This window comes from Protobothrops mucrosquamatus, unplaced genomic scaffold (assembly GCF_001527695.2).
Source record: "Protobothrops mucrosquamatus isolate PMUCROS unplaced genomic scaffold, P.Mucros_1.0 scaffold401, whole genome shotgun sequence".
Taxonomy (NCBI): domain Eukaryota; kingdom Metazoa; phylum Chordata; class Lepidosauria; order Squamata; family Viperidae; genus Protobothrops; species Protobothrops mucrosquamatus.
The window spans coordinates 575,999-592,440 of NW_015386732.1; the positions used below are offsets into that span (position 1 = coordinate 575,999).

The 16,442-nt window shown below is 36.5% G+C and overlaps 1 protein-coding gene across 1 annotated transcript in view; it reads right to left on the reverse strand.

Annotated features, from left to right (window-relative positions):
- MEF2C (myocyte enhancer factor 2C) overlaps positions 1-16,442 on the reverse strand; it is a 183,063-nt gene that overhangs the window by 11,729 nt on the left and 154,892 nt on the right. The window contains exon 8 of the mRNA XM_015816137.1: positions 6,027-6,199. Within this exon, the coding sequence (XP_015671623.1) occupies positions 6,027-6,199 (173 nt within the window). The remainder of the gene's footprint in view (positions 1-6,026; positions 6,200-16,442) is intronic.

The following is a 16,442-nucleotide window of genomic DNA, read 5'->3' on the forward strand; positions in this document are numbered from 1 at the left end:
TGCTTACATACACAGACCTCCTTAGGTGAACTGGCTGCCTATGCTTAAAATAGGCAAGCTAGATGATGAATATGCAATGCTGCATGTTCTGTTTTTTCCAGCAGATGGTGCTATGGTCACTTCATTCTTAAAAATGCTGAAACTTATATGAAAGATACTATTAAATATATCTTTACCCTGTATTTTCTTATTGTGGGACTCTAACATGTACAAATCAAGATTGGAAATTTAAAGGCATAGGGCATTTGATGGAAACATTAAAAAGTTTGGGCATTCAAAGGTGACAGTACTGGAAGAACGCTAAATCCAATCTTTATAAAATTGTTGCTTTGCAGCGGTTAAATACAAAACTTTTAAACATCTTTCAAGATGGGAGAGACTTAAATTTGTTTTTGAAGAAAAGGTTACATTCTGGAAAAGCTTCCTGTATTTCAACTGCCAACTCAGTAGCGAAAAGCAAATGAATTGTTTCTGCATGTCTTCAATAAACATTATTCCCACTTACCAAAAGCAGATCAACATCCTCAGACTGATAGCATGAGAGAGGAGGATGAATAATTAGCAAAAACAAATATTCTAAAGTCTTCTGCTTCCAATGGAAGAAGGCATAGCTTCGCAATAATGCACAGTAGAATTGGCTATCAAGCTAGTTATGTACTCTACTATATTCTCATTAAACATTATTTAAATTCCTATGTTTAGGGCATATAGTCTTGGTTAGTTTCTTCCTTTTTTTCTTAGAGATGAAGATTAATCTAAGGGTAATACACCCATGTTTTTGCCTTCCTAATCCTGACCTCATCTGCAACTCATTACTCAATGACATCATTGTTGCAAAATATCTCGCCAATCAGATGACCTCTTGGAAAGTATTACTAGTTTAGATGTTCTAGAAATAAAACATTTGATAGAGATGTTTTCTAAAGGTCAGCCACACAAGCAATTCACCTTATCCTATTCCTTCAAGAAGAGATAGTTGCACTGATCGGTTTTATCCAAGTGGAAACCACAAAGTGGATACATAAATGTATCAGGCTAGTAGTTTAATACAGAACTGTTTAAAATAGTTGTCAATTTGATTTAGGTAGAGCAGTATCCTTAGCATTACCTTGCATTTCTTATTAGATTTGTTTTTAAAATAGTTTTCCTTTTAAGGATTACATGGAAAATTAATGTCCTATAGGATTTCATAGAATATAATGAAAGACACAGGCTTAATACACTTGAGAAAACTCAAGGATACTGTAGCTGTTTAATGTGTGTGGACAGGACATGATAAACATTAGTAATGAAGAAAGGTTTTAATCAAAATGCTGTTTATAATTGTTGTAAGATGTAACTTTTGGGCTTCAGAGTTGCAGAAGTAAAGATACAATTCTTTAGGTTTGGTTTGTGTCTCAAAACGTAAAGTACTATTTGTGTATGATGTCAAAGCATAGCTTCAAAATGCTATATACAGTAATAAAAGAAACTTTGAAATCACAGAGAAAAAAACACCCTTTTAAAAATATAATTGAAAGCAAACTGGCTATAGTAGTAGCAGCCACAAATCAAAATGGTATAAAAGTATTATCATTTGAACATAAATTCCAGATTCAGACTAGTGCTTTATTTTGATTTTTGTCAAGATACAATTCTTGTAAAATTCATTTCTGTCTTATCTGCACCAAGCCTTATTGAATTTAAGGAGACAAATCCTAATTAAGTTTATGAGGAATTGAAGCTTTGGTTTCTTCCCTGATTGAGAGTATTATAAATGGTTGCCTTCCTCCTAGGAACAAGCTGAAATTGTATATAAAATGGGCAGCTCTTGAGAACAGGAGGAGCAACCAGCAAAGTAACAATTAAGGCACAAAAGCCTTAAATGCTTATATACAAATGCTCAAAGCTTGGGGAACAAACAGGGCAAACTAGAAGCAATAGTACATGAGGGAGAGTATGACATAGCTGATATTAGAGAAACCTGGTGGGACAAAACCCATGAATGGAATGGACTGATAGATGGATACAAATTGTTCAAAAGAAACAGGTCTACAAAAAGAGTAGTAGTAGTTGCACTATATGTAAGAGAACACTACATATCTACAGAAAAATACATGATCAAATATAAAATCTCTCCAGAATGCACATGGGTCAATATAAAAGAGAAAAAAGTGACATTGCCATAGGTGTATATTACAGATGAACTCTTTGCCAACCAGTTAACAAATGTATGTAGGAAGCATACCACAATAATAATGGGAGACTTCAACTACCCAGATATCAACTGGGAGACAAACTCTACAGCGAGCGGGAGATAAAACAGATTCCTAACCAACCTAGCCAACAACTTTTGTGTCATCCAAAAGATGGAGGAGGGAACTAGACATAAAGCCACACTGGACTTAATTCTAACTAATAGAGAAGAATTGACAGAGGCAGTTGAAGTTGCCGGAACCTTGGGTGAAAGTGACTGTGTCATACTGGAATTTAATATAACACAAACACTAGCAACAGAAAACAATCCAACCAGTGTCTTGAACTTCAAAAGAGTTGACTTTAACAAACTCAGAGAGAACCTAGGAAAGATCCCATGGATGAAAATCCTAAAGCTGAAAAGAACCCAAGAAGCATGGGAAACTGTCTAAATACGATCATAAAAACCCAGACCACCACAGTACCACTGAAAAAGAAAAACAAGAAATTCAAGAAGAAACCAGCATGGCTGCACAAAGATGTCTCTGACAAACTGAAAGACAAAAAGGACAAATACAAAAAATAGAAAGAGGGACACATAACTAAGGCCAATTATCAGCAGACAGTCAGAACACGTAAAGATGAAGTCAAGAAAGCAAAGGCTCAGAACGAATAAAAGATTTGCAACAGAAATCATGGATTAAAAAAAAAAATTCTTCCAACATATTAACAACAAGAAAAAAATCAAGGAAACTGTAGCTCCACTAAAGAGAGAAGATGGCAAGGAAATAACAGGCAACAGGGAGAAAACAGAGCTGCTTATTACATCAGTCTTCACACAAAAAGAAACCATAGCCCAACACATCAAAAAACCCACTGCAACAGACAAATTAGAAACAAAAATTAAAATAAGCAAGAAAATGGTAAGAGAACACCTATCTGACCTTGACAAATATAAATCACCGGGGCCTGACAAATTACATCCCAGAGTTCTGAAGGAGCTGGCAGATGTTATCTCAGAACCACTGCACTACATCTTTCAAAAATCCTGGAGCACTGGGGAAATATCTGAGGATTGGAAAAGGACTGATGTGGTTCCCATCGTCAAGAAAGGGAAAAAAAAGCAGACCCAGGAAACTACAGACCAATCAGCTTAACATCAATACCTGGGAAGATCCTAGAAAAGATAATAAAAAAAAAGATCTGCGAACAACTAGAAGCAAACAAAGTTATAACTAGTAGTCAGCACAGGTTTGTTAAAAGCAAATCATGCCAAACCAATCTTATTTCATTCTTCGACAAAGTGACTAAATAGACCAGTGAAATACTGTGGATGTAGTATACTTAGACTTCAGTAAGGCATTTGATAAAGTAGACCACAGCCTACTCCTTAGTAAGCTAGAAAAAGAAAAAATAGACAACATCACCACCAGATGGATCTGTAGCTGGCTGGCAAACCAAACTCAATGAGTAGTCCTCAACAGCACTACATCCACATGGAGAGAAGTAAGCAGTGGGGTACCACAAGGTTCTGTCTTAGGCCCAGTACTCTTCAATATCTTCATCAATGACTTAGATGAGGGAATTGAAGGGGAACTCATCAAATTTGCAGATGACACCAAACTGTCAGGAATAGCCAACACCCCAGAAGACCAACTAAGGATCCGACAGATCTTGACAAACTTGAACAATGGGCCCTATCCAACAAAATGAGTTTCAGTGTGGAGAAAAACAAAGTTTTATATTTAGGCAGGAAAAAACAAAGGTACAAGTACAGATTGGGCAAGACCTGGCTTAAAAACAGTAACTGTGAGAGAGAACTTGGAGTTCTAGTGGATGATCACTTAACCATGAGCCAGCAGTGTGCAGCAGCAGCCAAAAAACCTAATACAATCCTGGGTTGTATAAATAGAGGCATAGAATCAAGATCACACGAGGTATTAGTACCGCTTTATAAAATCCTAGTAAGATCACACCTGGAATACTGCAGCCAATTTTGGTCACCAAATCACAAAAAAGATGTTGAGAGTTTGGAAAAAATCCAGAGAAGAGCAACTAAGATGATCAAAGGCCTGGAGAATAAAACATACGAAGAACAGCTGCAGGACTTGGGTTTGGCTAGTCTAAACAAAAGAAGAAACAGGGAAGACATGATAGCAGTATTCCAGTATTTGAGGGGCTGCCACAAAGAAAAGGGGGTCATGTTATTCACCAAAGCACCAGAGAGCAGGACAAGAAACAATGGTTGGAAACTGATCAAAGAGAGAAGCAACCTGGAATTGAGGAACTTCCCGACAGTGAGGACAATTAACCAGTGGAATAGCTTGTCCCCAGAAATCGTGGGCCCTCCATCACTGGAGATTTTTAAAAAGAGGCTAGACAGTCACTTGTCTGAGATGGTATAGGTTCTCCTGCTTGAGCAGGGGGCTGGAGTAGAAGACCTCCAAGATCCCTTCCAGCTCTATTCTATTCTTAAATGTTACAAAGTATTAAATACTGTATTTGAAAACACTTAACAATATTTTTATGAATTTAATTCATTTATTGCATGTGATTTTAAGTTGCCTCTATTTAAGTGGCAGGTATCACTTACATCAGGTTCCCTACCACCACTAATAAAAATACATAAAAGCTTCTGGCCAAAATATCCCTCCCTCCAAACCTTAATGGTTAAGGACATGTGCCTAGTTCAGTCACAGCATAGAAACAGTGAAATACTGTGAAGGCACATGCAGATGTATAGATTTTCCTAGCAAAGAACCAGACTGCACAGAGAAGCTAAGCACTTCCTCTTCTGAAGAATTCTAGAAATAGAAGGAAGCGCGAATCCTCTCTTGCTACTTCTATGGAAGATACAGTGAAACACCAGGGTTTGCTGCAATCATTCTGAGCATGCAAGAAAATGTACTTTGCCTTGGGTTTTTTTTCTGAACTGTGTCTGAACCAACTAATGCTACAACATACATTAAGTGCATTAGGGGCAACTCTTTCTCATTTTTTGCTTAAATATTGAAAGTGTGAATCTTGCATCCTTGAACTGTTATTATGGAAAAAAGTATACCTACATAATTTGCAGGTTTATTAAAAGGGTAATAAAGACAAATAACTGAATAATTTATATATAATCAGTTATTTTGTGGAAGCCAGTCTCTATCTGCCAAATGGATTAAAATAAACTCTATTAAAAGCTTTTTCTTTTAAAATCATGGCATTGCTGTTTTCGAGCAACCTACTTAACTTTTTAAAGAAATAAGTATAATATTAGACCTTAGGAGGAATTATTGGTTGAGAGAAGGATGAATCTGGGTAGGACTCTGATTGTAGTTAGTATTCATTCTACCATGAATTTATCTGGAGCAATATCTCAAAATCTCATCCCGGTAAATCTACCGGAGAATTGCTTTCCATTCCTATAGTGCATTATTAGGAATCTTGCCAAAACATCCTGCAGACTTTAATAATTTAATAATCCCCTGCCATCCCCAACAAATACTGTCAAACTATACTTGGATTGCAAATCTCAGCCTTTGGCATGTTGGCTGGAAATTCTGGGAACTGCAATGTCAACTTATGTCTGGAGACTGACAGTTAGCAAAAGCTGTTTGGTAAATTTTTAGAGAGCTCATTAAATTGATTAACAAACCAATTTGTTTTTTCACCAGTGCAGACCTAATACATTAAACTATTCATCTTTGAACTAAATCTGGCTGGAAACTCTTTCAGTTTAAGAGTGAGAGCCTTGAATAATGTTCTTGAGCAAATAATTTCCTGCCATTAGGTTAATCTAAACTTTCTAAAGCCTACTGGAACCTTTGTATCTTTGAAGGGAAAGAAAGAAAAGAATGTGTTACCACAGATGGCATTGTGTTCTTGCTTCCCGGTGGGATCAGCACTCGTAGGTCTGGTTTACGATTATTCAATCCCAAATTCATGGGTGGAGGAGACTTTGCTTGCATATTCTTGTTCAAGTTGCCAGGTGAGACCAGCAGACCTGGGGAGTTCCGTGGGTTGCCATACCCATTCCCTGTTCATTTTGCAAAGAAAGACAAACAAAAGCAGGTTTAACAATGGATTCCTAGATATGTAGATTAACCTGAAATACCCTCAGGAAACATTGTTCTTCTTTTCAATAACCTCAACATATGTGTACCACATTAGCATTCCCCAAGCTGGCTGAGATTTTGGGAAGTTACAAACTCAACACATATGGAAGGTGCCTAGAAAAGGAAGGTGGTGTGTGATGAATCAATGGGATGGCATCTTTTTTTAAAAAATAATAATAAGGGTAGCAAAATAGAAGACAGTTGATCTTGTTAGTTGCTTGAATAACCTCTTTTCATCATCCTAGGGTGACATGGATTGCAATATTTTAAACTTAAACTAACATATCATTTCAGTAGTGTATGTTAATTTTTATTTGCCATTTTATCTTTGTTATGCTAGTATTTTATCTCTTTGTATTTTTTTTCAAATTTTGCTGGTCATTGTCTGAATAAACAGCATTTCATTTCATTTCATGTGGTATGCATAGGGAAGCATCCTAAAGAGTATTTCCCAGCTGAATAGTAGCAGGAGACAACAATTATTTGAATTGTTTGGATCAAGCCATTCCTCTATGAAACTATAGACTAGTTAACACGTAGAACAATGGGTCTGGATGATTATTCATTTTCAAATTTGTATTTTGATAATCTTCTGAGGGGTGGGCTACCTTTTGATGGGTTGGACCCACACACACACTTTACTCTATTTTGCATGGCAAGCTCTGAAATGGGTGATATGATATGTAAACTGAGCACAATTGTATCATGCACATGGGCAGATTAGAAAACATTCTGGTTTTGCTGAGTTGTGAGGAATATTGTGAGAGTTTCAGACCGAGATTACAGGTAGTCCTTAACTTACAAGCATTCATTTAGTGACTGTTTGAAATTACAATGGTACTGAAAAAAGTGATTTATGACCATTTTTCAAACTTATGACCGTTGCATGGTCACGTGATCAAAATTTTGACGCTTGGCAACTGGCATGGATCTATGATAGTCACAGCGTTCTGGGGACCATGGGATCACCTTTTGCGACCTTCTGACAAGCAAAGTCAATGGGGAAGTCAGATTCACTTAACAACTGCAGTGATTCAGTTAACAACTGTAGCAGAAAGTTCAGAAAATGGGGCACACTCACTAAATTGTCTTGCTTAGCAACAGAAATTTTGGGCTCAATTGTCATAAGTTGAGGACTACCTGTACGCCTATTTTAGGCTTTAAATTAAAGCTTTTGGTCCTCCAATTTTCAGTCATTATGGTGAGAGGGAATCTGGAAACAAAAGAAAAGATCTAAGGATTGCACACCTTTCTAGAGTCTCTTGTTGCCTATTCCTGCTTCATGGGAAGCACCCAAAGAAGAACAAAAGCAATTGCAATTAAAATACAAAACTTTTTATAAATTTCACACTACATTTCACAATAATAACAACAAAATAGTGCTCTAACCGAATCAACTTTCAAATGGATTCCAATCCATTTCCCCTGCCTCTAGTTTACTATTCTCCCCCCAATCTTTGGTCCATGTTCCGTATTCAACTTAATTGGGTTGTCTTGGTTTCTGTACACCCACAAACTTTTGTATACTTCCAAATCTTGAATTTTCCTTAATCTACCCCTAATGCTTAGATGGTGCAACTTTGGCTACATAGATGTAAGGATTTGGAAAAAGAGCTATGATTATATGTGCTTTTTATAAATAAAGCCTATTTTTTTTTAAAAAAAAAATCAAGCCATGTTTTGAGTTAAGCCAGCCCCATTTATTTTTCTTCATACTGAGGCACAGTTTGCTCTTCATAGACTATATCTCAAAAAAGATCTATTGTTCTTGTATCTTTCCATACTCAACAGAAAAAGTGAATGATGTGTCTCTGTGTGTGAATGAAGGAGGTGCAGGAAAAGCAAGACATCTCAGTCCAAATCACCAGTCAGCTAAGAAGTTCACTCTCTGAATCTAACCTACACCACAAGTCTGCTGGGCAGATGAGTAAGGAGCGGTACACTTAAAAAAGAATGGGATGATAACATAAACAATAAGACTCCTTGACATTGCTCTTTTAATATTTTAGGCTCCCAACAGAAAATCTGGTGACCTGGAGAAAAACCTGAGCTACCCGAGGCGAGGGTTGATTGGATTCTGCATGCTGGTTGTACAATATTGAATATTTAACTGGATATTACCAAATGCTTGTTACACAGAAGAAAGAAACCAACGTCAGATGATATTGCTGGGGAGGTGGGGGGAGGGAAATAGAAAAAGAAAGAACAAAGCAAACCATGATAAAAGGGGCTGTTTTATGGACAAATGCAAGAGAATTCTGCTTAGCTTGACTCACTTTATTCCCCCACTTTAGGCTTTTTTGTTTTGAAACAAAAGAAAGTGCAGCAAGGCTATAATTTCCAGAAAAGAAAGAAGAAGGAGCAAACAAACCGGAGGAGGACTCAGAAGCCTCTGAAATGCTTCATCCTCAATCCCTTCCTCCCCTTTCAGAGCCTAATCCTGAATGCTGAGTTCAGCAGGAGTTGGTTCTGATTTTGAACACACCCCTTCATGTCATCTCTGCACTTGTAGCTTTACATCCTGACATACAGGCATCTTCACATTGTGCTAATTTGGTGCTTTCAGAAGCAGTGCTGCTTCCCGTTTGAAACTGCAATAATCACAATGATAATGCTGGCACAGCACTGCAATTAGCAGCCTTTCTCAGCACCAGAAGGAGGAGGAGGAGGAGGAGGAGAGGAAGAGGAAGAGGAAACAGAGGAGCTACTGAACTTATTCACAAGGGCAGTAGTTTTTCAACTCTCTTATTTGAGAGAGTTTCATTCTTCTGCAGTATCAGTAACCAAAAAGGGCACCTGCTATACTAACATCGCAATAAGTGGCTGGAACTCTTAGATTTAAGATCTCATTTTTAAGGCCACTGAAATAGTTAACCTTTAGTGACATGGTTTAAGCATGCAATACCAATAGTATTACTGAAAATAAAATGTATATAAAAAGTGGCACCATGGCATGAAACCACCAATTTATGAGGAAATAAAATTTCTTTCACTTGCTCACAGATTCAGTGTATACACAAAACTTGTAAATAAATATAATGTGAAGCACAATAGCACAGATTCATTTTTAACTTTCTAATAATCAGCTATTTAATTTGCTCATGCTACAATAGGAGGCAACTCAATTCATCAGAATTGGACTTAAGTCTGAATATTGTAAAAATAATTAAGATGACACAATTGTTAATGCTTTTAGAGTTGCAACAAGAATAGTGAGGAAAGTAGGATATAAACCCAATCAATAAGCTCAAAAAATGGCAATCAATTGTTCAGTACATTGTGCAGTACAGGATTCTTTTTTACATGCATATAAATATGCTTGCAAATATACAATTTATCTTGTATTAAAAATACTTGTCTGTAAAATCTAGCAGTCTCACTTCTATATGTTTCTTTTTAAGAAATAAAGGGTGTGATGGGGAGATACTTGTTTTCCATTAAAACCCGCCAATATATTAAATTAAAGCAGTTTGTAAAATACAACTTAACACTGGTAATGCCTTCCCATCATTTTTAGACTGTGCCACTTACAGATACCAGTCATGTAATTTTTTATGTATTTATCCATGATCGTAAAATATTTTGAAACGTGATGACATTTCCTGCATTTATATTTTTAGAGCATCAAATTATTTTAAAGAGCGATTGCAATCTTCTCTTTACCAGTGGATTTCTGCTGTTCTTGGCACGTTATGCCAGCTGGCAATTTGGAGCCATATAATGACTGTTTCTCCTTCCAGCCACCAAATCGTTACGCTTTTGGCAGAGGACGGATCCTGGAATGTAAGACTGTAGACTCAAAACCAATGATATATAAACCCATCATTTGAAAATCCATGATGAATACATGCATGTGGCCTGTAGCAGAGGGGAGTCTGCATTTAATCTGGATGCTTAAACCGCATCCTCTGTTAAAGGCTCTGGCTTCAACTGAGGCACCTTAAAGTTAAATGTCCTGAAAGTCTCTGTTAAGTTCGGAGGCAGAGGAAAACCCGGCAGCAACGAAATTGACTCAGCCCTTCTAATATAGAGATTAAACCTTTCTTTAGCCTGTCCTTTAAAATTACACTTTGCCTGGACGGTTATCAATTTAAATGCAACTGTGTGCACAATGCTATGTCCCACAAGCCACTAGAAAGAGGGAAAATTATATGCCATGTACGGATAGATTTCCTGATTATAAATTAGGAGAAAATAAAGAACAGATGAAATGGAGAACTAGTTTGCATTATATTTTATTTGATTAAAAGCCATATATTTGTTGAAATGGAATACATTCAATGTTATGGATATCACTTGCAGTGCATAATAACAAGGCTGCTGCTAATGGAGAAGTAAAAGTTTGAGAGGGACATAAACTTCTCAGCCAAGAGGCTCTAAAAACACCAGGGATCCCTGGGAATTTCTTTCCCCAGACCGTTACAAGAACTTACTTTTTGTTTTATTGATTTTATTGAGTAAATGATTTTTAAAAACAAGAAGCAAGTCTATTTCTTGCCAAGTGTTGCATTGGAGTAAGTAGCCACTTTTACATCCAATGTCCTCGGCGTCCTTTGTAGAAACCAGTAACACTGATAAGGAGAAATGAAATGGAATGCAGTGTAACACCTCCCCCCTCCCCAATGAATGCTCCTGCCTATATTATTTGGAGAACAGATGAAGGGCTTTTAGAAGGAGTTTGTGTTAAGTAAGGGACCAGTACATAGTCCTCCAGAAAAACCCAATCTGACCTATTTCCTGAGCTTCTTGAGCAAGAGACATGAAGCTCTGAGGTTGGAAGCCTAAGTAATAATGTACAAAAGAGAAGGTATGGGCTAAATTTATTTAAAATACAGACATGCATGAGCGTGCGCGCGCACGCCACACACACACACCAAAAGACTCTCCATTTTTATGGAAGAGAGTTCTTAATGTTAAATAATTCAAAGAGTATTTAAAGGTATATTGTATGTTTAGCCTTAAAAAGAAGAGGCCATGGACAGATATGATAGCATTCTTCTTCATAGGAATGGATGTTACCCGAAGAAAATCTGGATTTATTCTATACAGCAGTTGAGGGTAAGACAAGAACCAATGGATAGAAGCTTAACCCAGAGAAATAAGGAGAAATTTCCTGATTGTTACAGCTATTTAGCAGTGGAACAGTCTGTACATGCTTCATAGGTGCGCCATCACAGGAGGTTTTCAAGAAATGTTCGGACATTTGTTGTGGATGGTATGAGAATTCCTGCATTGGCAGGGGCTTGGACTAAATGACCTCCAACCAGCCATACAAGGATGGTCTACATTAAAATGTTACCACGTGGTACATCCATGTTCAGGATTCTGGAGAATATAACTTGTCCCTTTTCCCTATTCCAGCTCCCTCTCTATCCATATTAAGTCATCATTCCAACACAATGGGCTATTTGCAGTTTAAAAAAATCCTTTAGGTAATTTTTCTTTCTTCAGATTTGCTTTGCAAATCTTGAGATTCCCCAAAGCTCTAGAGAACTCTTTTTTCTGTTTGGATAGTGCTGTTTTGTTCTGTATTTTAATTTAACCTACAACACTTCTAGGTTCAACATAATAATGAACAGAAAAAGTAAGCCACCCTATCAAACCAACCACAAGCATAAAAGACAACTGCACGCATATCATTGTGAATTCCTGGGAGAACAACTGGTATCAAACATTAGATGCTTATTGTTTTTGCCACAATGTTCTTTTATTTAAAAACAAAAACAAAAAACCCCCAGAATAAAATAGAACAATGTTTTGAATTACAAAGGAAAACAGCAACTACAACCTAGGGTGATCCAGAAAACCATACAATTTCTTCATCTTTAATGCAACTCGCTGCTAAACTAACTGAAGCTTTCTACTATGCATTACATCTTTAAGTCTATTGCAGTACATTAACTTGGCTGAGTGGAAATTGCAGAGGAAGGCCCGAGTGGAAGCATACTCTTCCAGAAAAAGAAAAAATCTTTAAAAAGTCATTTCTGATCCCGGCATTATTGCACTAATGGCCTTTCAATGCTGAGTTTCTGGGAGCAGACTAAGTCAGCTATGGCATAAAAGATATATTGATGGAGTAAAAATAATTTTGTGGGACTTGCATTCAATCACAACCTTTGCATTATTGAGCAATGCTAAAGGATATATTTATCTATTTGCTGTTTGTAGGCTAAGTTTTCTACAAACAATAGTCCTTTATGAGAAAAGGATCGGGAATGGATTAGATCCATTTTGCTAGGAAAAAATTACCTCAGATCTCTATCTTCTATTTACAGACTTTTGGTATTTTTATTCAATGTGGCTATTATTGTCCTGCTAGTCTTCTGTGAGTTTTGATGTTGGGACATCTTCAGTCATGGAACAACAGCTAAACAGAACTTTGGAAAAAAATTATAGAGATGACTGGGCAATTTATCAGCTATAAGTAGGATTCTCACTATACCACCCAAAGGCATTTAAATTGCATAGCTAAAGCATAATCATCCTCAATTAACCTCATCTGTAACATTTGAAGAATACATATAGTAAATTTGCTCTTGGAAACAGATGCTAGCTGAGATTGGGCATCATGAATTTGTCATGGTTTTAGAGATGCAAGCAATGGCTCTCTGATGTTACTTTTCTGGCTTGTGGAAATGATGAACAGAATATGTAAAAAAAATGTGGCTGAAGATTTACCAAAATGTTTATTAAAATAGTTTGGCTTGTAACAAATGCTGGGCAGGCACGTAGTCATGTCAGCTAACCTGGGTTGAGTCCACCCACCTCTCCACATGTTCTGCTCCTACTTTGATGTGGCATTCTATATTCAATTCATTTCACCAGATTTTGGTGGTTTTCTTTCCCAATGAAAAGAGTGACACTGTTCTGGTTTTATAAGGATTAGCATTCAGTAAATGAAAATTACTGGGTGCCAATCCTTGTAAGTAGGATCATTTCAATATACAGGAACATTGCCCAAATAGCAATAGCATTTAGACTTATATACTGCTTCACAGTGCATTACAGCCTTCTCTAAGTAGTTTACAGAGTTAGCATATTTCCCCCATCAATCTGGCTCCTCATTTTACTGGCCTCAGAAGAATGGAAGGCTGAGTTAATCTTGAGCTTGTGAGAATCGAACTGCTGAACTGCTGGCAGGCGGCAGTCAGCAGAATTAGCTTGCAATACTGTATCCTAACCACTAAGCCACCACGCTCTTATCTGATTTCCAAATACGTAGGAAGGAACAAGGAGCATATCTGATATTACTTTTAAGTATTAGATATACTTTTAAGTATTAGATATAATCATTCAGTGTATCTAGGCTTTGTGAATTATACTGGACCTACTCTTTATTTATCCATGTCATTAACCTATCTGTACAACAGACAGGGAAATGCTGGTGTGAAAACCAGCTTATTTGGTAACAGAACAGAATAGGACTTTGTAGAGACTGCTAATTTTAGAAACATTCAAAAGCAAATATAGTCATACCTTAATTGCACAATCAGGATTCTGTCATTTTTTAGGTTTTTTATTGTTAGAATGTATGTTGCATGAAGTCAATATTAGCTCAATAATCCCTTCGCATAGATTATGAAATTTATATTTGATAGTTTTTTAATGATATCTGAACTGGAGGAATATATTGCTGTGGTGCAAGAAAACCTGTTATTTCCTATATCTCAAGCACAAATTGTATTGATTTATTTGTTCCACTTAGCAAAAAGGTTTTTTTTTATCATATCTATCATATGATCTTGCTTATTCTGGGCTCCTCATGTCCTTTTAACCAGTTACCTCAGTAATTACATTTTAACTAATTAAACAAGGTACTTAAAGTTAGATTCTGATATCCAGTTTTGGTTTTTGTTTAATGGCAATAATTTTAAACATCTTGAGTAGCAAGGTTAAGGATTAAATGCTGGTGTTTTACTGTAAGGGATGCAGTTTTATTGCATGGTTAAGCTTTTCTGTTAAGTGTAAGCCAATCGAAACATTGTACAGGTAGTCGTCAACGTACAACAGTTCATTTAGTGATTGTTCGAAGTTGCAACAGCACTGGAAAAAGTGACTTATGACTGTTTTTCACACTTACGACCACTGTAGCATCCCCATAACCTATGTTCCAATGAATAAGATTAATTAGTGTTAGTGAAATGTGAAAAAAGAAAAAAAAACCTGACTGGAATAAAAAGGGACATTACAGTACTGGTTTGGCAAAGGACGGAAATGAGCAGTATAAAATTATGAATTATGTGAAGTTAAACTTACTTTTTTTCCACTAGACCCTCTAAATGGGCACTTGCACTATTCCACTGAGTTTCCATATTGTCTTTTTCAAATGAATCGTCAACTTATTTCCAAAGTGGTTGTGGTACAGTTCAAATAATAAAACTTCTGTTTTGCAGAAATTCTAGCTTCACCCACCTTCAGTTGTAGTACTGTAGATCTTGCGGGTCACTTAAGAGAAACCTATTTAATTCTTCTAGTCAGTTTCACTATCTCTGTAAAAAGCAGCCCAGCTTGATTTATCTGCTTATTTAAGCAGTGTGCAGACTCAACTCTTCCCTCACCTTGTTTTGCAGCCTCTGGACCAACAGAGCTATTATTCTAACCTCCTCCCACACAGAAGCTTCGTACTGCAATGTATAATAACCAGTTGCAGCTGCTAAGAAAATCATGCTACTATCACAATTCTCAGTGGGATTTTTTTTTAAATTTTAACGTTAAAAAAGGAAAGCTGCCTGGCCAACATTTTGTAAAAGGTAAAAATACACTCATAGCATATACAGAAAACATGGAGAGAGATTTTAGCTGTTTAAATTTTTTGTCTTATGTTAGGGAATGGAGCACTGAAGGAATGATTTTTGCAATTTTCTGCTGGTCAGCTGGAACAAAGGCTGATTGCCTAATAGTGTATCTTAAATACTTTCAATGTTTTGAGGTTAATAGGATATATAGGCATCAGAAGAAGCTGAATGATGAGATACTATTGACAGATAAAGTAATCCTTCATAGCAGCCATACAATAGAGCAGACCACAACGGAGGTGGCTTCAAAGGAGACCAGTTCATAAAAGATAAAGCATGCATGCATGCATGCAGAGAGAGACAGAGAGTATCAGCAGCAGCCCCATGTGCTCATAATGTGCTCATGATTTACAGTGAACTTCCACTGATATCTAACTGGTCATAGTAGAATCATTATTGGACTAGATGTAAAGTTCCCCTTATGTTGTTGCATTATGAAGTTAGGATAATAAAGTTAGTGTACACTGATATTCCACACTGGACAAAAGATCCAGATAGTTATTTTATAGAAATATGTAAACTTTTCTGTTCTGTAATTCAGAAAGAAACATACTTCCCCATGTTCTGCTTTTCTGCACCCTAGTGGTCTTCTCTACCAGTCTTTGTTTTATTTTCCCATGTCTTTTCCCCAAGTCTTCCTAACCTCTCTGGATTTGTAACATTCTTTTCATGGCAAAAAAAACAAACAAACAAAAAAAAACCACAAACCCCCTCAGAAATGGAATAATTAAACTAATGGTAGACAGCCTCTCTGTGACAAGCAAACAACTGAACCAATTGCTGTCAGCAACCTTATTTCTAAACATACAAACTATTTTAGACTACTACAGTGCAGATATTGAATTCTAATTTATTTTTAAAGTCTCAAAGGTTATAGAGACCACAATATAATGAGAAATGTATGGAAAATAAATTATGTCATCCTGAGATTTTGTCATTGCTTTTAAAATTTCTCGTACTTTCATTGACAGCAGAATCTGCTGCTAGTTGCCAGTGAAAGCAGCCTATGCTATGGTGAGTTTGAATCCAGCAAACCAATTGTGTAAGCTGATTAATTGATATCTGATCTGTTCCATGTACTCCATAACAATTCAAAAGGTGCAAATTGCACACAGTTAGCAAACTACATTTGACTCTTTAAAAAATGTTCTTTGCCCTTGAACAATAAATCAAACCACTTAATAAAAATCTGTACTTGACAAGAGGAAACACCTTGTTAGAAAAATTAATTCTATTAAAAGTCATCCTAGGAAATGTATTACCATTTTGTAGATCTATCCCCACTTGACTGCCTGAGAGCTGTTTTTATGAATAGGGAGCTATTTGTTTATTTTAGTGGGGGCTTTAAATCATTTGTTTCTCTAATATG